Below are 23950 nucleotides of genomic sequence, written 5' to 3'. Positions count from 1 at the left end.
TTTTTTTCAGTTAAGGCAGGAAACAGGAATGAGAACAAAGATTTATGAATGCCTTCTGTTTTGCTAGGCCTCTTTGAGGCATTCTGCAAGTATTTCTTAATTGTAATACTATCTTTTAAGGTCCCCATTCTTCACCCATTTAACAAATGAAGAACAGGAGGCTCAGAGAGATTTAGTAACTTGCCTGGGGCCATATAGTTCACCCGTGATAGCACCAGATCCAAACCCTGCCCTTTCTACTACTATGCCTTTCAGTTAGCTAGGAGCACCCCGCTTCATTACTTGCCTAAGGAAACAGTTTATACTCTCCCAATCCTTTTTCTTTTTCATCAGCTCATCCTTTGACTAGCAGCTGTATTAATCACAGCCTATCAATACAGAGAACGTAAAGAGAATTTAAAACACTCTACATTAAGGAAAAAACTAATAAACTCTTGGATTCATGTTTAGGAGCTAGGTTGTGGACCTCTGGGAGTAAATATATTGACGAATTAAAATCACATTAAACAGGAAGGAATGATACATTATTAACAACCATAAAACTTTTTTTGTTTTCAGTTACGATACCAGAAGTGCTTGGTAGCCAGGCCACCTTCACAGAAAGTTCGACCGCCTCCCCCGCCAGCAGACTCTGTGACCAGAAGAGTCACAACCAATGTAAAACGAGGGGTCTTATCCCTCATTGACACTTTGAAACAGAAACGCCCTGTCACAGAAACGCCATAGCTGCATACGTGAGAGGACTCTGTGCTATTTGCTGAAGGTTGAATAGCTACACTAAAGAAGAGGAGCTGATCTCTGGCCTTCCATTCAGTTGCTGATGCTTTGTCTTCAGAGAAATTTATCCTTAACCAAACAGTGTTAGACAAGCATGTTCTCTCGTCTTGCCACCATCGTGTGATATGAAAAGAAGCATGACTAATTTTTTTTGCTGTTGGTAAGTTACATCATGAGCAGTGGAAGGTCCCTTTCTTATTGTAAATATCGTAAACCTTACGTAATTACACACACACACACACACGGGGAAGAACGTGGCCACATCCCTCCCAGTGAAGATGCTGAATCCTTGGAGTGAATGACACCTGAGTTAGTTTCACTGTCTTCTTGACTGGATCTGTCACAAGCAACTGTTCAGTCCTACAGCACCTTGCCCTGTTTTCAGCATTGGATTAGACACTGCATACTGGATACCATTGAATGGCTATAAAAATTGGATGACAAATTTTTGTTTTAGTTTTTCATGAAATCGAAACTTTGGTTGACAGAACTGGCTGTTGGCATCAGAATAGAGACCGGCTGGCAGCTTTCCTTGACGAGCTTCTTGACACATGGACACCATTTCATGTCTACAGCTGTTTGTGGGATATTGGGGGGGTAAAGTGAAGCTTCACAATTGAAAAACTAAATTTCAGAAATTAAAGTTGAACAAAAATAGCCTTTCTGTTTAGGTGGCTTTCAAACTGATTAAGAAAAAGAGATTTCTAAAATCAGAATACATTTTGGGTGGGACATTATTTCAAACTTCTGCCTTATATTGTACAATGCAGCTACAGAATTATAGTTCACTATGGCCATTCTCTACATAAACAACATTAAAACGAAATATTCCTCGTAAGCCTTTCATCCTTAATTTGATAATTAGCCAATATGCAATCTGGAGTTGAGAAAATGCCATTTTCTATCGTAGATCTCCTCCACCATGTCATGTTGCAGTCCCCATTCTAGGTAAACATTCTGCCAGGATTCTACATCTAGCTCAGTCTTACCCTAATGCTTTTTGCCCAGAAAGCTGTCTGTCCATCATGTATTGTCCATGGCAACAAACTGCATTACATTGAACCTTTCTACATTTATGTGTTTAATATTAAAATTTGTTGAACTTTAGATATATTTTTAAATCTATATTTTTTCCATTTATCTTCAAGATTTAAGAATTTCTTATCAGAGCAAAATATACATAGGAACAATGTACTATTTAACAGGTTTCCCAAAAATAGCACTTTCCTGCTTCTTTATCAATAGACAAGAGACTTAGCTGTAAAGATACACAGATTTAGACTCTTGTTGATACTGTTTAAAAGAAGTTGCTAAGAAGCTAAATCTAAACATGTTTTGTTTACTTTTCAGTGATAAAATTATCATTTTATAGCATCATCCAGTTATAAACAATGCTTTATGTTTATCTACTGCTATGTACTTGTCAGAATGGTTTCCACATTTTTATCATCACATTTGAGCCTTATGAGGTAGAGAAGGTATAAACACATTTGAGAAATAGAAAATATGAATTAAAGGGGCTCAACCACCTAGCCTAAAACCTCAGGAAAGTGAGTGAGAAAGCCAGGACTAGAACGCATGCATCTCACCTCCCAGTTATTAAAGTTACGCTGCTTCCACGCAAGTCAGGAGGAGTCTTTTCAAACTTACTCTGAGCATATCCAATTATTGTCAAGCAATCTTAAGATTCCCTGAATAAGCAGGGAAGTATGGCCAGATTACTTGTGCGGTAGAATTAAGTATAAAACCAATGCCCTCTCAGTCCAGGACTTTTCCTGCATTGTGCCTCAGATGTGTTGTGAAGACAGGATTCTATGTGCAGCACAACCTGTTCAACCCACAGACTATCCAGAGATGATGTTATGTGTGGTAGAAATATTCCTAATTCATGATCCTTAGCCACCAGACAACATGATGGAGTGGGTAGGTGGCCTCCCGCCCCTGTTCCCTCTCAGAACTCTGGAGTTGTTTGCTAGCACCCTAGAGTTATGACAAAAAAGATGCCACTCTAGCAATGAAGTATACTTCTCACCAGCCTATATACTGTTCTATGGAAGTTACCAGTAACATCCTAAGAAATTACGTCATTAAAGGAATCCTTACTGTGCCCTTCAGAATTCAATCACGATGATCTTTCATCTTGACCTCCACAGTGAAACATTTTCGTGTGATAAACTTCAAAATTCTTAACTAGTGAGCCACTTTTATATTGGAAATCTCTACCAGAGCCGCATTCATTGTTAAGGCATATGTTTGTTTTCAGGATCAAGAATACTGAGCTAGCTTTAAATAGCAAACTGATTTATATATGCAATTATAGGATGCATTAAGATGAATGATAGCCTTTACATACTGAAAACTTTACTGCCGATATTTTGTTTTAAAAATAGCTTTGCATAGTAAATGCAATTACTTTTGTAAAACTAATTATGTTAAGCCGTATGTTCAGACACTTTCTGCCATGGCCAAAAAGTATGTATGAAAGTGTGTGTGTATTTTCTGTGAAAGGGTGCCAGTGTTTTACCTGATATTGTAGTGACTCTTCAGTTATCTATGCATTCTTTGTATCTGTGATTCGGTAAACAGGCGGCCATGTTCACTATGCCTTGTATGTCTTATCATTTTTTTAATTAACCTGTTAAATACAGCTTAAAATATTTTTATTTTATTTATTCTATTTTTACTGAAATATACTGCATTATTGTGTTTAATGTATTATTATCTTTACTGGATATTATCTCTCAATGTATCCAGGTCTAAGTAATCTCAGTGAACTATACATTGCCTCAAAGGTGGTTTTGTAATGATTTGTAGTCACATTTTTATTGGAATATGTAGAAGAAACGGCAAAATACTTAGAAGTTTTTTTTTATTTTTTACAAGCAGCTAGATAGACGCATACTTGCCACCTCATATGTGTGCTCCTTGGCCACATCAAGGGGAATAGCCAACATGCCTATGGCTAGAAACTTTACTTTGCAAACTTAAAGCACTGCTTGGTGCTTCATTTTTATATCCTTCACAACACGTGTGAACTTATCTAGAGACACACACATGTCCTCATGCCCTTTGTTTCCACCTGAATATATGATCAACCGTAGCTAATTGGGACCATTGTATTTTGTTTATGTCTGTCTGACTGCATGAAGCAACATTAGACCCATTCTCATTAAAATAAGTTCTTGGTGATAAACTGTTGGCACCGCTACTTTTTAAAAAATGCCACGTTCATGATTTTATGATGAGCATTTGTGCAAGTCTACACAAGGTCATCTGCTAGAGGCCCTAAGTCTGTCCTCCTTTTCTTACATGACCCACTCACTTCATAAGCACTGCAACACAAAGTAGAGATTTCATTAACAATGTGAAAAACATTCCCCTAGCTGATATTAGCACAGCTTAACTAGTAAAAGCATTAGCTCTCTAGTTTGCCAGATTTACTCCACCCAATACACAGCTAACATGTGTTACACAGCCTGTAAAATGAAGTTTATTTCAGCTTCAGAGAAAAGACACTGCACACACTTTATCAGTGAGAGCGCTCCCTGCCATCCAGAGCAGCTTGTTTATCCCAAAAGAACATTTGGTTTTGCTTTTGGCCACTTCTGCTGTTGACCACTTTTACACATTTAAATGTACTATGTTGTGAGAATAAACTTAGCTGCGTGAAATGTTCGGCTCATTTATCTGACATCAGTTATACATATCCAGGCACAGCGATAAAAATCTCCACGCCAGCCATTTTATTTTCAAATTATTCTTAAATTTAAAACCATTTTAGTAATGTAAGATTTTGCTTTGATTAGCTGTTGTATATTTCTACCTGGTAAGAACTAGAAAGTAACTTTAAATTTTGAATAACTCATCACACTGCCCTTATTTGTTACTCAGGAAGGACATCTGGCATTTTGGACTTAGCGGCCTATTTAGTCGCCAACTTGATGCTCGTGTATGCACTCTTTCTAGTGTTAAGAAAGTCCATTTTTACTTTAAGACCCTGATGTCAAAGAATGAAAGAGTTGTACAGGCACTAAATCCAAAATGAAAAGTAACTGGAAAAACAGTATTTGAATCTGGTTTAACATGTTAGGCATATAGAAGAAAATAAATGGAATTTAAAGTGTATACCCACTTTTTTTTTATTCATCTTGCATTTCCTCCCATAGTTTTGATCTTTTTTTCTCAAAGGCAGTTACTCTTCAAAGAGCAAAATTTCAATTGGTTTCAGTTATACAGTGGTAAATAATTACAGGTTAAAAATCTGAATTTGCTATTGGGATATCTAAATACCAGTAATTATTTTAGTTTTTGCAGCATTTTTCTCTTAAGCTGAAGAAAGAAAAATGTCAGTGTGATCAGTATTTTTCACTAGAATTCTAGCATATTGTTTTTATCCCAAGTTTTTTTCCCTTTTTACTCTACTAAAATATTTAAACAATTGATCACATCCTTCTTAGAAGATTCTCAAAGAAGAAAACCACAGGCTTAATGAAGGAATGGTTTAATACAGAATCTCCATATACTTATAAAGAGAAAAATAATTTATGACAAGATTCATGTTATGAGATACTGAAGTTGCTAACGCTGTGACACTGCTATAGAGTCAGAAAAACACCCTGAACTACTCCATAATAGGGTGAGTTTTCTTCTTATAACTTATCACAGAAAGTAAAAATCTTGGACCTGCTACTTCTGGACAGTGGCGTGCTCTTCAGCCTGGGGCAGAGGGGTGAGGACAGGAAAGGGATAAAAGATTCCTGGGATAAAGTATCAGGTCTTGACTGAACAAAGTTCAGTTCAGCTGCACTTGCCTCCCAGAGGCATGGAAGGCTCTGAGCCGGTGGTAGTAAGAGGAAACCATACCCTGATATCAGAGCAAAGATTATATAGTTTTTGATTTTTGAAATTAGTAAAATAAGCTGAGCATTTAAAACATTTCCATAGTTCTTAAGTCATAGTTAACATGAAAATTCTTTTGGGATTTAAAAATAATATGTCTGGTTCAAGTATAAAAAGTCATATTTCATTGACATGCATTACTGATAAGTATAAATCTTCAGCTAAAGAAATTTATTACTACTAAATGAAATCCACCATTTTTATCCTCACTTCAAGTGAGGAAATTAGAGCTGAAATGAACACTACAGCTGAAACAGACCTAAATATTCATCTTGAAGAAGATAATATTCTCCTAAAATCATGACATCTGAATTGAAATTTAGGAATTTATATAACACTATTCAACACAACTGGATTCTGTAAATAGAACTTTAAATACAAACTTTATAAATGTGTCTATGAACATGTTCTTAAACAGCAGGATTTATAGTTGTAACTTACTTGATTTAATATCAATTTCTGTTGCCATGATGAAAAAAAAGTCAATAGACCCAGAAATAATAACCATAACCAGTTCTTGGAAGGCAACTGATAATAGTCAAGATGAACTGACTTTTAATATAATTAAAATAGTGCTACAATATATTTTAATTGAGCATCAGAAATGATTTACCAGGGCTTCACTACTGTGTGCCATTTGAAATGACCGTTTTCACCTGATCTTTGAATAGACCCAGAAATTTGTATACATTTCTTTAACAACAGGTGTGTCACTTATATTCAACAGTTTGACCTTGTCCTCAGAATTACTACTTAGATGGAAATTTGCTTATAGTCTTTTTTTTTTTAAACAACAGTATTTGGCATAAATAGTCAGAAGGGAGAGCTTATGTTCACTATGCTTAGGATCCTGGAAGCTCTTCCAGTGAGAAAGTTTTCACCCTGAATGGACATATGAACTAGAACATTGGGCCTTTCTGTTTTTCCTCTTTCTACTCAACCTCAATCACATTACAAAAGATCAACCTCGACAGTGATTGAAACATTTAAACTACAGCTGACTCGATACTGAAGAGTGATCTAAGGTCTGTGCAAGAGCATCTTTTCCATACTTACGCTTGCTAATAAACCTTTTGCCTCACAAAGTAACTTTGAAAAGAAGTCTGTTACAAGGCACACACTGTTTCCCTTGTGGAAAAATTGTTGCAGCTTTAAAACCAGTGTCCTAAGTCCAGACTGAAAGTTACCAAGAGTGAAACCAGTTCTAACAGCTGTCTAACCTGCAGACTCTGGGGGGAGAAAAAAAAAATCTATTCCTGACCCTGTAGAAAAAATGCAAGACACTCACAGCTATGGTCGAGGATGCCTGGGTAGAGAGGAAGGTAAGTTTTCTTTAGGTTTTTCCCCTCTTCTGGGTATTGATGGTGTGGAAAGATAGCCAGGCAAGACAGTCTTGGGCCCAACCCAACGATAATAAAAATGCGGAGTTGGTATGTGAGATCTAATCCCTTGCGGACTGGGAAACGGCAGCATGACTGGAGGCAAGGCAATCTCTATGGGTTTCAGTGGAATCATTCTGTCTTCTGGCCGAGGTCTCACAAAGTTTGTTGGCCGTTCATATGGTCTGGCAGATGTGTTCTTCATAATTGTAGGCACTAAAGGATTGGTGGTGGGCTTGCTGGGTTTTCTGACCTGTGAGGAAGACCCCACTTGATTTGTATTTTTCTGTGGAAGAGATGTTTTTGTTGTTAATGTCTCCGACTGATTAGCACTCACATTAGTTTCTCGACTCAGGAACTCGGCAATTTTCATTTGGATGCCGCTGTTATCAGCGATGGAAGATTTTGGCAGTGACATCCTTTGCTTCTTCTTCTTCTTCTCCCGTTTTGAAGATTTACCCAGCTCAATCCCCTCCAGGAGACCCTTTGCTGCTGCACGGGCCAAAACATCCTTCACAGACACTGTCTCAGATGGGTCCCGCTATAATTAAAGAAGCCGTTAGTAAATGGGGGAGTTAACTGTTACCATGTATACCACAAGTACTTATCAGTGTTTCAGTAAAGATAAAACAGTATCATTACTATACGGAAAAGAAATAGTTTTTAGGCTTCAGTCCCTACTATAGCCCATAAGCTTCAGGAAATTACTTTCATTGTACTTAAACCTCCCCATTTGTGAACCTGATAGAAAAACAAACAAACAAAAAAAAACAGGGTTACAGTTTATTTCTTATCTGTGAGCTAAAATGAACAAGTTGACAAGTGCTTAGAGAGGTGGGGGTAGAGAGTAAGCAAGGGAAGAATACTCAGGAGAAGCATAAAGATAAAAAAAACAGGGATTTTTGGCCACACAGTAATAATTCTTTTTCATGCCCTTTAGGTATTTATGAAATAAGCATACCATTATGAAATGTTCATAAAATTCCTAGGTTCCTTGTATGAGGCTTTGTTGTTTCTTAATCCCTAAGTATGAAATGGATTGGGATTTTATCCTTACCTCCCTTGTTAGAACAGAAAGAAAACAACCATTGGTAATTTCAGATGGTTCCATTCTAAAAAATTTGTCAGTAGACAAATGTATTTCCTTTAAGGAGCACAATGGAAGGACAGGGGGACTAAGCCTGCAATAGATAACAGCAAATAATTAACAGTTAGAATGCTTTATTTGTAAATCAAGGGAGACAGTAAATTGCAAAAAAGCACGCATGCATGCACCATTTGTTTAAACAAAAATCCCAAATAAGAATAAAATGTCAAGGGGAGCAAAGAAAATGGCAGAGTAGAGCATGATGTGAGCCAACCTCCTCTCACAACTATGCAAAAAGGAAAATCTACATGTGGAACGATTCTCACAGATTATCTACTGAGCACTGGCAGAAGACTCAGACATCTGAAAGGGCAATAAAATCTCCACATAACCAGGGAGGACAAAAGAAAAAAGAGGGAGAAAAGGATCGAAACGGAACCTGTGCCCCTGGGAGGGAACCATGTAAGAGGAAAGGTTCTGGCACCCTGTGAAGTCCCTTCACCAGCAGGGAGAGCCCCTGGGACACAGAGAGAGCTTCCCCGGAGGACAGCGCAGAACCTGCTGTCAAGTGGGGGTTGCAGGCGGATAGCCAGAGACTGGCACAGATGGTCAGTGCCTCGGCTGTGCACTCCCGGCCTGAGACACACGTCCACTGGTGTAAGCAGGGGCTGCAAGCTGAAGCTCGGGCTTCAGAGGGCCAACCTGGGGACAGGACCGGGGTTGGCTGTGCAGAAACAGCCTGAAGGGGCTGGATTCTGATGCGACTGCAGCCAACAGGGTATGCAGAGGGAGCCTGAGCCCGCCACAGTGGTGATTGCCACTGTTGAGGGCATGTGAAGGGAGGGGCGGAACCTGCCTTAGCAGCCTCTTTCCCGCACACGCACTCCAAGACAACAGGACTCGGCTACAGGAGTTCCAGGAGCAGGCGCCAGTCACTGCGTGAGCTCCAGGAACTGGCGTGAGCCACGGACAGCATCACAAGTTCCAGGGGCGTCAGCAAGCTGCCACTGAGAGCTCCGCGCGTGGGACTAGGTGCTCCTCTGAGAGGATGCCAGCAACCGCATCTGCACACAGTCCATCAGGGGGATGATGGACAGCACACGCTGAGGAAAGAGGCAGCAGGCGTTCATACTGAAAACAACCCTCACTCAGAAAATACTAGACCCACAGAAGCTACACAGGGCTGCTCCCACATATAAACAGCCCTCTAAGGCCACAGAAGATAGTTCCTAAAAGGGAAAAATATGCAACCGGGATACTATACCCAGCAAGATTATCCTTTAGAACAGAAGAGATAATTTCTCAGACAAGCAAATACTGAAAGAATACAGTAATACTAAACCTATCCTAAAAGTAATATTGAAAGGGCTTCTCAAAATAGAATAGGAGCAAGAATTTATAAAAAAGAGAAAATCCTAATTGGAAAGTAAGTCACGTAAGCCAGCTAAAGGATAAACATGAAGATGTAAAAGAGACATCAAAATCATAAAATGTTGGGGAGGAGAGTAAGAAAATGTAGATTTTTTTTTTAGAATCTGTTTGAGCCTGTATTACTATCAGTCTAAAGCAAGTTGATACAGAAAGGGGCAAACATACTTGAAAAACAGAATAACCACAAAAGACAACAGATTTACAACAGACAAGAGAACACAAAAGGAAATCACCAAATCACAAAAACAAAAGGAAAAAGTAACAAAGAAGAAACATAAAATCAACTGGAAAACAAGGTTTAAAATGGTAATAAATATATGTCAATAATTACCTTCAATGTCAACAGACTAATTGCTCCAAACAAAAGACAGAGTGGTAGACTGGATTTTTTTTTAAAAAAGAGCCTACAACATGCTGCCTTCAAGAGCCCCACTTTAGGAGAGACAACACACAGATTCAAAATGAGGGGATGGAAAAAGATTTAATGCAAACAGAAATGACAAGTGGGGGTTGCAATAACCAAATAAGACAAAATAAACTTGAAAACAAAGGCCAAAAAGAGATATATAATAATAAAAGAATCAATATAAGAAGAGGTTTTTACACTCATCAACATATATGCACCTAATATTATCATTGTTGTTCAGTTGCTAAGTTGTGTCCAACTCTTTTGTGACCCCCATGAACTGTAGCCCGCCAGGCTCCTCTGTCCATGAGGTTTCCAAGGCAAGAATACTGGAGTGGGTTGCCATTTCCTTCTCCAAGGGATCTTCCTGACATAAGGATTAAACCCACATTTCCTGCATTGGCAGGCGGATTCTTTACCACTGAGCCACCAAGGAAGCCCTGCACATAATATAGGAGCACCCAAATATATAAAACAAATACTAACAGACATAAAAGGAGAAATTGATGAGAATACAATAATAGTAGGAGATTTAACATCCCACTCACATCAATGGAGATATCTTCTGGACAGAAAATCAATAAGGTAACAGATCCTAAATGATAAAAGAACAGTTAAGAATGCACAGCCAATATTCTGTAGGGGTGATCACATACTGGGGCACAAAACAAGTCTCAATGAATTTAAGAGTATAGAAATTATCTCAAGCATCTTTTCTGACCATAATGGCATGAAGCTAGAAATCAATCACAGAGAAAGAAATGAGAAAAAAAATGACCACATGGAGACAAAACATGTTATCTTAAAAATCAATGGGTGAATGATGAAATCAAAGAGGAAATTTTAAAATACCTTGAGACAAATGACAATGAAAACACAACAAAATTTATGGGATGCAGCAAAAGCAGTTCTTAGAGAGAAGTTCATAGTGATAAAAACCTTCCTCAAGAAACAAGAAACATCTAAAACAACTTAACCTACTACCTAAAAGAATTACAAAAAGAACAAACAAAACCTAAAATCAGTAGAAGGAAGGAAATAATAAAAATCACAGTGGAAGTAAATAAAATAGAGATGGTGGTTCCTTAAAAAACTAAAAATAGAGCTACCATATTATCCAGCAATTCCACTCCTGGGTATATATTCTGAAAAAGATGAAAACTCTAATTCAAAAAGATACATGTACCCCAATGTCCATAACATCACTATTTACAATAGACAAGACATGGATACAACCCATGTATTGCCCATCAACAGATAATTGGCTTAAGAAGATGTGATGCTATATACATATATAATGGAATATTAGCCATAAAAAGAATGAAATATTGCCATTTGCAGCAACATGGGTAGACCTACTAGAGAATATTATACTTAGTGAAGTCAGACAGAGAAAGGCAAATACTATATAACTTAAATGTAGAACCTAAAAATAATACAAATGAATCTATATACAAAATAGAAAGACTCACAGACATAGAAGACAAACTTAGGGTTACCAACGGGAAAAGGGAGCAGAGGAAGGGGACAAATCAGGAATACAAGATTAACAGATCTGAACTATAATACATAGAAACAGACAAGCAACAGGATTTACTGCATAGTAAGTACAGGGAGCTGTATTCAATATCTTGTAACAATGGAAATATATATATAAATAAATGGAAAATAATCTGAATATATATATTCAGTTATATATACAAATGTGAGCTTCCCAGGGGATCACATGGTGAAGAATCTGCCTGCAATGCAGGAGACCCAGATTCAATCCCTGGGTCTAGAAGACTCCCTTGGAGAAGAAAATGGCAACCCACTCCAGCATTCTTGCCTGGAGAATTCCATGGACAGAGGAGCTACAGTCCACGGGGTCGCAAAGAGTCAAACAGGACTGAGTGACTAAGCATGCATATATATACATAAATATATTTCAGTTATATATAACTGAATGATGTTACTATATACCTGAAATTAATATAATATTGTAAATCAACTATACTTCAACTTAAAAATAAAGAGAAAATCTAATGAAATACAATACACACAGATTTTCCTCCATTTTTGCCATATTACATTCTTATAAACATCATTCCTGACAGACAAATCAAATCACTCACACTGATGAATTTGGTTATATTGTGCAATAATTCTCTTTGCTACTAGATGGTGATTTAGTTTCTGGTATGTTAAGAAGCTGGCAGAAATAAGGTTGGCTGTTAACTACCAAGAAGAATTATTAAGTAAGGAAGTAAAGAAAGAAAGGAAATATAGATGTGGTTAACATGTCCACCTGTGAACTGGCAAAGGAAAAACATTAAATTAAAAGGAGGGAGCAAACCATATACCTATTAAGATCCTACTGTAAGAATTACAGGGACATCCCCGGTGGTCCAGCGGTTAAGAATCTGCCTTGAAGTGCAGGGGACGCAGGTTCAATCCCTAGTTGGGGAAGTAAGATCCCACATGCCTTGGAGCAACTAAGCCCACAGCACAACTACTGAGTCTAACACAGCCAAAGAAATAAATAATTTAAAAAAAAAGAATTACAGGAAGAGTTCAGAACAAGGGAAATAAGTTAAAAATTGGAGACATTTTAACATACCTTATTAATTGTCACAGTCTTGAAGAAATAACTAGTGTCATATATTATTAATAGATATACCCCTTATCTTGATGTCCAGAGTTTGGATGGAGTATTACGGTTTTTCTTCTCTACCCCTAGTTTAACATATCATTTTACCCAGACGCTATTATGGTTATTCAGGCTATTTTTATTTCAGTCCTTGTGGGTGCCAAAGGCTAAACGGGTCTGAGAAACATATTTTCAGATATTAAACATCCAATTTTCTTGCTACTTTCTAAGGTTATTTTATACTTTCCTTCTATTGAAGCATGTATCTAAGACTCAGGATATAAAGTTTATGTTCAATTTACCCAGAAATCAATCAAGTCGAAGCTCAAATGCCTTTAGCCTTATTTGACAATAATAATAACAACAACAAAACAAATCTTTTAGTGTACAATACAATTCACATACCAAGCCATTACAAAGCTTTTACAGAATCTAACTTTAAAGTTGCAAGAAGTTAGGCTATTTGGTCGTATTAAAGTCTAATACAAAAGAAATGAAATGCCTTCTAACTTAAAAAATCATAATTTTTCACTTTCAAAAATATTTAGTTGAGTTGTTTAGAAGAATTCTTTCTTTCTTACCTATAAGGTTGTACTTTAGTCCCGTGGTCTTGAAATTCCAGTGCTTTCTTAACAATAGCTTCATTTTCCTCTGGATAAACTGAACAAGTGCAGTAAACAATAGCTTGAGCTCTAGTAACTATATTTAAAGAAGATGGAAATAATATAATGACTCCATTACAATCATGAGCAAATCTCTTGTGTTTTCAGTGGTGGTGTGGTTTAGTCACTAAGTCGTGTCCAACTGGTGCGACCTCATTGCAACCTCCCAGGCTCCTCTGTCCATGGAACTCTCTGGGCAAGAATACTGGAGTGGGTTGCCATTTCCTCTCCAGGGGATTTTCCTGACCCAGGGATCGAACCTGGGTCTCCTGCGTTGCAGGCAAATTCCTTACCAACTGAGGTATGAGGGAAGCCCAGATATCCGTAATAATACCACACGGTTTTGATGGGTATGATGTCTACAGATGCTTGCATGGCTCCCCTTTAAAGCATGTATTAGTAATATAGTCTTGCCAATAAATGAAGTAAATATAACTGGATCAAATAGAAATTGAAAATCCAATCCATGTGACCAACCTTACTACAAACACAAGCAAATAAATACTGCAGATTACCATAGCTTGACACTTCCAGCCATTCTTCCAAAAGCCATATCGCATAACTAGTTAAAAGGACTCTAGAGACAGACTTAGGTGTGAATCCCAATTCTGTTATTTACTGATTTATGAACCTGGGAAAGTTACTTACCTCTCCAATTCTTCTACTCTCAAGTGAGGTAATACTACTAGCAACTTGCTCACTTATTCACATTTACCAAGCACGTACTACATGCTAGGCACTGTTCTTACTATTCAATACATACACACAAAAACCCCGGCCCCAGGGAGCTTATTTTCTATGTTTCATTGACATAAACAGGGCTTCCCTGGTGACTCAGTGGTAAAGAATCCACCTGCCAATGCAGGAGACATGGGTTCCATCCCTGGTCCAGGAAGATCTCACATGCCATGGAGCAACTAAGCCCGTGAGTCTAACCTGAGCTCTAATGCCCATGGGTTGCAGCTACTAAACCCACAAGCTGCAGCTACTAAACCCATGTGCTGCAGCTACTGAACCCATGTGCCTAGGCCCCTACTTCACAACAAGAGAAGCCGGTGCACACCGTTAGAGTAGCTCCTGCTCTCTGCAACTAGAGAAAAGCCAGCACAGCAATGGAGACCCAGCACAGTCAAAAGTAATACATAATTCCAAAAAGACACAAATAAATAAGAAATTTTGTAATTCCTGGGTGGTCCAGTGGTTAGGACATAGCGCTCTCACTGCCAGGGGCCCAGGTTCTTAGTTCCCATTAGGGAACTAAGATCCTGCGAGCTGTGCAGTGAGACCCCCCCCAAAACTAAAGCATTAGGAGGTGACAAATGCTATAGAGAAAATCAAAGCAGATATGGAGGATGGTTAGTTTCAAGAGATTAGCTTGCAATTTTAAAGAGTAATCATAGAAAGAATTTTTTAAATGTATTATTTATCAGCTCCCTAATCTTCCAACCAACTCATTTCATTGATCATATACATACTATCATATTCAAAATAGTATTTATTAATAGCATCAGTTAAAAGGACAGAACTCCTCCGTGTTTTTCTACTTTGCCTTATTTCTACTTCATATATGTTATATCTTTATATGTTAAATCATCTATACCCTAAACTAACCTTTGAGCCTTTGGAGGTCAGGATGTATCCAAACTCATATTCTTAACAACCGACTTAATACCTGACCCAGAGAGACATTTGATAAACATGCACTAAGTTAATAAAAGTTAACGCAATTTCTCAGACTTCTAGATTTCCATATATCTAAGTGTGAAAGGGCATTGGTACTCAAAATCTAAATGTAGGAATTGAAGCAATAATATAAACACTTAAATGGCCTTGTTACTCAGACTTTAAGAGATCTAGGCTTTATCTTTAATTCATCTATTTTCTTTTTAGTATTAAGAAAAGCAAGAGTTTGATTAAAGTTGGGATTATAGAGGAGTTGTTAGGGCAGATACAAAACAGAAAAATTACATCAAAAAGCCAAACAAGAGAAACAGAGAAGATGAAATTATACAACAATTGATGTACATAATTATTTCATTTCAGCATTAAAAAGCTGATAATTCTTCTTGCTAACCTATGTTTAAAATGATAGTAAAGCATATATTTTTGAGACTTAGATTGGTAAAAATAAATATTTTGTTATTTTAAGGAACTATGACTAAGGCTTCTGGAAAATCCACTTATGGTTCACACATCATTGCCTGAATATGATAAATTAAGTATTAACGTTTCTACGATTTACAACATATTTTCAGTTTGTGCTGACAGCAAACTTACATTTCATGGCATGTGTTAGCTGTTCATATTGCTGTTGAGCAAGAACATGAAGTTTATCTTCTGATGGGCCTCCTTGAGAGAAATCTTTAAGTAAATCTGTATCTAAAAACAAATAAATGCTTTTAAATATATCACTATTAGATTTTTCATATATTGCTGTGATCACATTATTTAATATTTTAATCATTTTCCCTATTAATGAATTTTCATAGAAAATATTTATTAAAAATACAGTATTATAAAAATGCTGACTTAAAATTTTAAAATCTGAATTGATAATTTTGCTTAGTTTTAATATTACTTTTCTTTTATTCTCCAAATTCTTATCATAGAGTTATTTAACCAGCCAAAATAAGTTATTCAGGCACAAAAGATAGAAGGCAGTCAGCCTGAGTATGAATAAAGGGAAAAAAGATTTATTTTCCAAGGCAGAAGCTCATGGGTAAGATCTGAGTAAGAAAGAATACAAAAGAATACAGTTAAAAACATTAGCTTACTAAAAGAAATCTTGGAAGAAAAAACTTCAGGGAAGCAACTGTATGTCTTCATAATAGATTAAAAAAACAAAGGATCAAGAAATTCTTACAGTAATCTTTTAAATTTCTAAAACTATTTTTAACATATTTCTTGATATTATTAACTAAGATATATTGACTACTACTCTATATAGATTATTTTATTCAACAACCCCTTGAAGCATTATTATCCCTTTTAACACTGAGAAAATTGTTCAAGCGTACATTAAATAACTGGTCTAAGGTCATACAGCTACTAGATCAAAGCCAGGTTCTAGCCTGGCAATCAGACCAAACCTCCAAGCCCTGTTTTATTCTGCCTCTCGGTAACTCCCTGGAATATGTGCTAAATCACTTCAGTCATGCCCGACTCTTTGCTACCGCCAGGCTCCTCTGTCCATGCGATTCTCCAGGCAAGAAAACTGGAGTGGGTTGCCATGCCCTCCTCTAGGGGATCATCCCGACCCAGGGATTGAACCTGTGTCTCCCGCATTGGTGGGCAAGTTCTTTACCACCGAGCCACCAGGGGAAGCCCCCTGGGAATATGAGAGGCAATTATTTATACCATATATTGGGCTGGTCCCCATTCCAGTAATACTACTAAAGGTTAATTAAACTTCATTTCTTTCCAATTTAGTTTTACACTTCACATTTTTCTAAGTCTTTAATCACTTTTTAAAGGACTATTTATACATTATTATACTCTAAAACCATATCAACTTACCTTTTTCACCCCACTTTAAAATAATTTCAAGTGGTTAACAAAGATCAACTTCATATATTCCTCAAATACAGGAAATTTTTTAATCATTCTAAAAATGGTTGTAATGTTTTTCAATATTAAAATGTTTGTCAAACTAATTCATGATTTCTCATGAATCTAAGTTTATGATCACTAAATTTATGACTAATATTTTTACCATAATCACTAGGTCAGCAGCTCCTTATTTGCTCTGGCTATTACCTCCTCAAAGAAGTTTCCTTCAAAACCCTCCTTTTTTCCAAGCTTGCCAAAGACCACTTCTTGGCTTAGCTGGTCACCTCGTCAAGGATTTCAAAATATTACCACATCTCGGAAACTTTATTTCCCCCTTTTGTCATTTGTGGTTCCCCTTGGTCTTTTCTCCCCTAGATTCTAGATTATTTCTGCCAACGGTTTATTTTGTTCTGCATTCCCACTTCAAGATGGCTCAGGATAAGGCCAGTCTCACAGGAGTTCTAAGCTCGAGTTCTCTTGACTGCAGTGCTTGTTGTAGCTGCTGCTATTACTTCCTCTCTTCTTTCCCAAAATTTAATTCTTCTCTGATCATTTTCCAAAGTGAGTGTAGGAATTTTCTCAGTCTACCACACTCCCCTCTGAGCTGGTTATTCTTCTGTTTAACTCTCGTGGGAAGAAATTTTCTGTAGCAAGACAGAAATCCACATGGTTCAATATAAGCCCAGTTAAAAATTGTGTGGTATAGTGGAATTCTTTCTATAGTGTAGTATAGTGGAATATGCTAACTAAGCTGAATTTGAATTCCAGCTTTGAATCTAGCTACATGACCTCAGGCAACTTCTAAATTTGTCTGCATCTTTGTTTTTTTGTCCCCTTTTATGAAACAGAGGTAATTAAATAACACTATCCTCACAAAGTCATTGTGAATATTAAGTTATAACGCACGAGCACTTCCTGGAATACTGACTGGGGCATAGCTGTACTCCATAAATATTACTTTCCCTCAGTTTCTTTTCCTTCATTTTAAATTCTTTCCTTGCTAGAAATAACAGTTACTCAACATATTCTGAATGTTAGTGGAATGTCTTCTCTGTTTAATATCCAGTTAACCTTATCTATGCCTTTTACTATAAACAAGGGAATAAAGTAAGAATCAATTTCAGTTAACATACTGTGATTAACAGCATGATTCAAAGGGCCAGAGTCAGAGCAGTAGTATTTGAATCCAGGCTCTGACACTTACAAGTCAAAACACCAAGAGGCTTCAACCTCTCTGAGGCTTGTAATCCATATTTGTAAAAGAGAAATAGTAAGAGTTAACCATTTCACTGAGTTCTTGTGAGTTCTTGATGAAATAATCCAAGCAAAGTGTTCAGTTCAGTGCCTTATATGTAACTGCTCAATAAATGTTAATGCTAAAAATGTTTCTTAATTTATTAAAGAAGCAAATAAAATATTCTCAGAATTAATATTTGAGATATATCATAAAACATACATACTGCAGGTTAAAGAAGTCTTGACATTGAAAGTCTGTTTACAATTTGATTAGAATCATCTTAGGGCACAGCCTCTAGAGTTAGGCAGATCTAAATCTTAATCCTGACTCTGTTACCAACGAGTTATGTAACCTTATAAAAAAGAATCAATGTCTCTCAGTCTCAGTTTTATTTATAAAATTCTCATAAATTTTAATGCCTGTATCTTGAGCTCTGGTATATACCAAAATAGTATACTGGCCAGCATCTGTTCTGATTGCCTACATCTCTCTATTTACTAAATATTTTGAATATCTCCCTTGTCCATATTTCACAGAACTGGTGTAAAGATTAAACGATATAATGGTTGTTAAATACTTTCTACATATAAGCTATATATAGTAGCTATTTATTGATCAGATGTATCTATCATTTTAATTATTTTAAATAATTTCATTTTTAAATAATGATTTTAAGTAACTTCATTTAAAAAATATTAACAAATTTAAATAATTTAGAAATTAAAAATTAAAGCAAGTACCTTCATGCTCATTTAAAATAAATTCTACTGGATTACTAACACCCAGTCCTGAACAACGAGGTAGCAGCAGAATCACTTTAACTTTCTGTAATCGATGATCCTTTAACTCAAGACTCATAAATGTTTCATGAAGTATCTCAATATCTGGGAGAAAAAGCACAGAAAATGTATGCAAAATATTAATTAAAAAATCTTAATGCAGTATGTAGTTGTATCTATTTATCACTATTCATTTTTAAATCCTCAACCACACAAAATGCCATCTTAATGCAGCCAGAAAAGAGGATTATTTTCTGCTAAGTCCTGAAGTTAACACATGAATTCTCTCAATAGAGTCCTTCCTCCTTCACTTGAATGGTTTTGAAGGTTAAATATCTTCTACATAAAATATAATATAAATTTTTCCATCCTGAACTTCAGGTTCCATCTAAAGCAGTATGGTGTAGTGGACTTCCCTGGTGGCTTAATGGTGAAGAATCCGCCTGCATTGCAGGAATCACAACCCACCCCTGGGTTAGGGAGATCCCCTGGAGGAGGGCCCGACAACCCATTCCACTATTCTTGCCTGGAGAATCCCATGGACAGAGGAGACTGGTGGGCTAGAGTCCAGAGAGTCGCAGAGTCAGACACAGTGAAGCGACTTAGCAGGCATGCCCAGTGTAGTGGAAGGAACAGGGTTTTAGAGGCAGAAATACCCAAGTTTGACTCCCAAATTCACTATTTACTGTATCTGTGTGACAAGCCTCTATTTCCTTATTTGTAAAATGGGATATTATTGTCCACACCTCATTTAATTGTAGTGAAGATTATAAAGTAGTTAGGCTTAGCATTGTGCCTAGTATACAATAAATGCTCAGTACCGGTTACTTCCCTTTCCCATTTTTTTTATCCCCTTTTATATTCTATTTTCCCTGGAAAAAATTTTATTAGCATTTATATTTTTATTAGCATTTTATAATTTTTACTTAGGCGCAGTCTGAAGATCCTTGGGGACCCTGTAATTTAGGACCGTCTGCCTTCCCTCAGGTTGTAACTGTCTGTGACCCTGTATTAGGGCAACCCCTCCGGTCCTACAATGGCTCTCATTCTCCTCATCTGCTGAGGAGTCACTCCTGAAATTGCGAAACCCTACCCCTTTCTCTTGTCTGATCAATCTTCTATTATGTCTCTTTTGAAAAAAAAATTTTTTTAATCAAGTGCACCTTTCTCTTTTTTCCCATTTTTAACTCTTCATTGCAAAAGTTCAAACATTATGTCAAAAAAACCCATAATATATAGTGAATTCTCAAATGTTCATTGTATTGCTTTAACAGTGAAACATTCATGCCCAATCATGTTTCTTTCATCTATATCTGCACACACTTCCACCCCCCCCCCCATATTATTTTGGAACTATGAAATATTTCACCATTTATCTAAAAGATAAGAACTCCTTTAAAAATATAACCCCATACATTTTAAAAAGTAATTCCTTATTGTCATTAAATTATAATAGCATCCAATCATGGCTCAAATTTTCCAAGTCTCACACATCAAAATTTTTTTAGTTTGTTTAAATCAGGAGTTACATAGGTACACACACTGCAATGAGTCAATGTCTTACTTTAAATTTTTTTGTTGACAGGTACCCTTTCCATTTTTTCTTACCATTTATTTCTTAATGTAACATTGTCACTTGTACTACTAGTTTCCCAGAGGCTGGATTTTGTTCATTGGTTTCCTAGAGAGTAGTTTAACATGTTCTTGTCTTCTGTACTTCTTGTAAATTAGTAGTTGGATCTTTAGAGCTTAATTTAGGCTCGAGTTCTTTTTTTTCTTGGGAGGTGGAGGGCACAAAGCTAATTCACAAGTGGTGTCATATTCATTCATTAAATTGCCTTTATGGTATGAGTAAAGGTGCTGCAAAATAGTCATATTCTAATTCTGTCTTCTTTTTATCGTTTATCAGTCGGAATGCTTCTAGAACGAGACACTTCCCTTCCTCTACTTCTTGGTTACCCAGGGGTTCCTATTCTCTCTACTTAACTAGGTAAAAATGCCTAGGGGTAATAAAACTGGAAGTGAAATGCTGCATCATAAGGCATGTATATTTTCAATTTTAGTGATCAGTGCTAGTTTTCCAAAGTCACTGCACAAATTTATAATCCAACTAGCAGTGCTTGAGCATTCCTAGTGTTCCATACCTTGCCAGGACATGGTATGGCCATCTTTGAAGAATGAAAGTTCTCATTTAGATGAAGCTCAATTTATCTTTTCTTTTGTTGTGCTTTTGGTGTTTAAACAACCACTGCCAAATTGAAGGTCTGAAAGTTTACCTGTGTGTTTTCTTCTAAAAGTTTTATAGTTTTACCTCTAATAAATAGGTTTTTTACCCAGTTTATGTGTATGAGATGAAGTAGGGGTCCAACTTTATTCTTTCACATGTGGATATTCAGTTATCCCAGCACCGTTTGTTGAAAAGACTATTCTTTCCTTGTTGAATGGTTTTGGTACATTTGTTGAAAATCAGTTGACCATAAATGTAATCAGGGGTTTACATTTGAATTCTCAATTCCATTCCATTGATCCATGTTTATCTTTTATGCCAGTACCACATTGTCTCGATTACTAACGCTGTGTAGTGAGTTTTGAAATCAAGGAGTATGAGTCCTATAACTTAGTTTCTTTTCAAAGCTATTCCACGTCCCTTCGATTTCCATGTGAATTTTAAGACAGAATGTCAATTTCTGAAAAACACCACCTAGGGTTTTTTAATAGGGATTACATTAACTTTGCATTTTTTTCATTGATTCCTTAGAATTTTCTATATACAGAGCATTTTATCTGCTGATTCTAGATAATGTGGCTTTATATATTTTGAGACTGTATTACTCTTCTTTAGTACTGATGAATTAAACATGTTCTAACAGTATTTCTAGTAATTTTTCTTGAGTTAGCACTGCTTTCCTGTATCTCTTTTCATTAGAATGTTTACTGGATATCTTTTTCTGTCCAATTTTTAATATCCTTTTATGTTAGGGGTATCTCTTACAAACAGCATTTTACAGTTGATCTTTAAAAATCCAGTATTGATGCTGTCTTGTAATTTAAGTATTAGTCATGCAGAGTTAATATGTTTACTAATTGATTTATATATTCATATTTTAAGTTTAATTTACATACTTGTTTTCTATTTATTTTGCCTTGTATATGTTAATACGGTGTTTCCAATTCCATACTCCACATCTCCACATTAGCTATTATTTTTACATTCTTTATTGATTGATTGCCTCTGATATTATAACACATTCATTGTTGTTTTAGTCACTAAATTGTGTCTGACTCTTTTGCAACCCAGTGATATGATACCTTTATCATATCTTAGACAAAGCAAGGATGAGAGAACACATTAATTCATTTCCTTCTCTAAATTATATACCATTGTTTTAATTACACATGACCCATATTTTTACCTCCACAAGACATTAGTTTACAATCCCACAAGATATTAGACTACAACTATTTAGATTTACCTATGTACTAACCTTTTCCATTGCTCCTTTCTTCTAGCACCTGTAACTTTCTGTATGAGATAATATTCCTTCTACTCAAAAATAATCTTTAGTATTTCATTTATTGTATCTGCTGGTGACAAACTCAGGTTTTCTTTTCTGAGAATGTATTTTATGTTAAAGGAAATTTCTGCTAAGTATATAAACCTAAGCTGGCAGTTTCTTTCTGCACTGAAGATACCATCTCTGGCCTCAGCTGTTTCTGTTGAAGTAGCTAACTCTATTTTTATTCCTATTTCATTAAAGGTAACATGTGTTCTCTCTCTCACTGCTTTGAACATTGTTCTCTATCTTTTGTTTTCAGCAGTTATGCTATGATGTGCCTAGCATGTTTTTTACACATTTATTTTTGTTGGAGTTCATAGGCTTCTTGAATCTGTGACTTTCATCAATTTTTAAACACCGCCCCCGCCACCTGAATTTCACATATTGATTCTTCTCAACTCCTTTTCTCCTCTCTTTCTGGGTTCCTAATCACAGCATACATGAGATCACTGGATCACTGAGTCTCATGTGTATTTTATGATCTCTTCCATATTATTCATCCTTTTCTCTCCTGATGTTTCAGACTGGATAGTTTCTTCTGACTCATCAGTTCACTGATTCCTCCTTTTAGTACTAATTTACTGTTAAAATCTATCTATTTCTTAATTTCACATATTGTATTTTCAGTTCTAGATTTTTCTTCTGGCTTTTTTTTTTTTTTTTTTCTTCTGGCTTTTTAAAAGCTCTAAAAGTTTTTAAAAGTTCTGGCTTTTTAAAAGTTTCTAGTTCTTTGCTGGAATTCTACAACTTGCCATTTATTCTTTTCAGCATACTAATCATAATTCCACATCTGGTATCTCCAGCACCTGGAACTTCTGTGGGCTTTCTTCTATTGCAGTATTTTTCTTTTTATTTCACCCACATCTTTCTTCTATCTTGGGTTTTTGTTTTTTTTTTTTGAGTGCCAGACACTGTATTTGAAAAAATTTAGGAGATAATATGAGACTCAGGATATTGTTACTTTCTTCCAAAGAGAATTTACTTTTGCCTCTGGTACGCAGCGAAGCCTGGGACTAGCAATCTTACATCACCTTAATTCAATTGGGAACTGAGATGACTGGAATTTGGGCTTTAGTTCATCAAAGGACTGATCACTACTCAGAGTGTACTTCTGTGCTCCAATGAAATCCTGGGAATTTACAGTCTACCTCTCCATGTTAAGCCCTGAATTCTACTTACTGTCTCTCTGACCCTGTGAATCTGTCAAAAGATTAGGTTTCCAGCTCCACTGAACCTATAATAAAATGTTATCTTTTGTCACAGCTTGATCCAATGGAAACATTTTTTAAAAATAAGAAGCCTAAGGACTTAGAATCTGGTCCTAGATATTAGCTTTATCCCTTAAGTGCTCCTGTGATTGTGTTCTTATGTTTTAAGAGATGACAATTTCTACCACTTACTTTAATTATTGTTTGACCCTCAAATTATGTAGTAGCTCAACATTAAGCAATATACCAAAGTGCCAATATATTCATTAATTTAAACTGCAGTTGTTTAACTAATATTAAGCAACAGTAGTCTGATGTGGGGATATAGTCTGATATAGTGGGGATTTTAG

At 36.2% G+C, this 23950-nt stretch overlaps 2 protein-coding genes across 23 annotated transcripts in view; one reads left to right on the top strand and one right to left on the bottom strand.

Annotated features, from left to right (window-relative positions):
- The window catches only part of APBB2 (amyloid beta precursor protein binding family B member 2), a 357050-nt gene extending 352602 nt beyond the window's left edge, over positions 1 to 4448 (top strand). For all 21 annotated transcript variants that reach the window (XM_061164644.1, XM_061164641.1, XM_061164635.1 and 18 more), the window contains one exon: positions 559 to 4448. In XM_061164644.1, coding sequence (XP_061020627.1) covers positions 559 to 726 — 168 coding nt within the window. In that variant the 3' untranslated portion in view covers positions 727 to 4448. The remainder of the gene's footprint in view (positions 1 to 558) is intronic.
- A 641-nt stretch (positions 4449 to 5089) lies between these two features.
- NSUN7 (NOP2/Sun RNA methyltransferase family member 7) overlaps positions 5090 to 23950 on the bottom strand; it is a 38782-nt gene continuing 19921 nt past the window's right edge. The window contains exons 8-12 of one of the 2 annotated variants that reach the window (XM_061164654.1): positions 18797 to 18940; positions 15548 to 15649; positions 13190 to 13307; positions 8113 to 8236; positions 5090 to 7596 (exon numbers count right to left, since the gene is read on the bottom strand). In XM_061164654.1, the coding sequence (XP_061020637.1) occupies positions 6967 to 7596; positions 8113 to 8236; positions 13190 to 13307; positions 15548 to 15649; positions 18797 to 18940 (1118 nt within the window). In that variant the 3' untranslated portion in view covers positions 5090 to 6966. The remainder of the gene's footprint in view (positions 7597 to 8112; positions 8237 to 13189; positions 13308 to 15547; positions 15650 to 18796; positions 18941 to 23950) is intronic. The other variant, XM_061164655.1, reaches the window with a different exon arrangement.

This window comes from Dama dama, chromosome 17 (assembly GCF_033118175.1).
Source record: "Dama dama isolate Ldn47 chromosome 17, ASM3311817v1, whole genome shotgun sequence".
NCBI lineage: Eukaryota > Metazoa > Chordata > Mammalia > Artiodactyla > Cervidae > Dama > Dama dama.
Note: the sequence above shows the minus strand (reverse complement) of the source record. Positions and strands in the feature narration are given on the sequence as shown.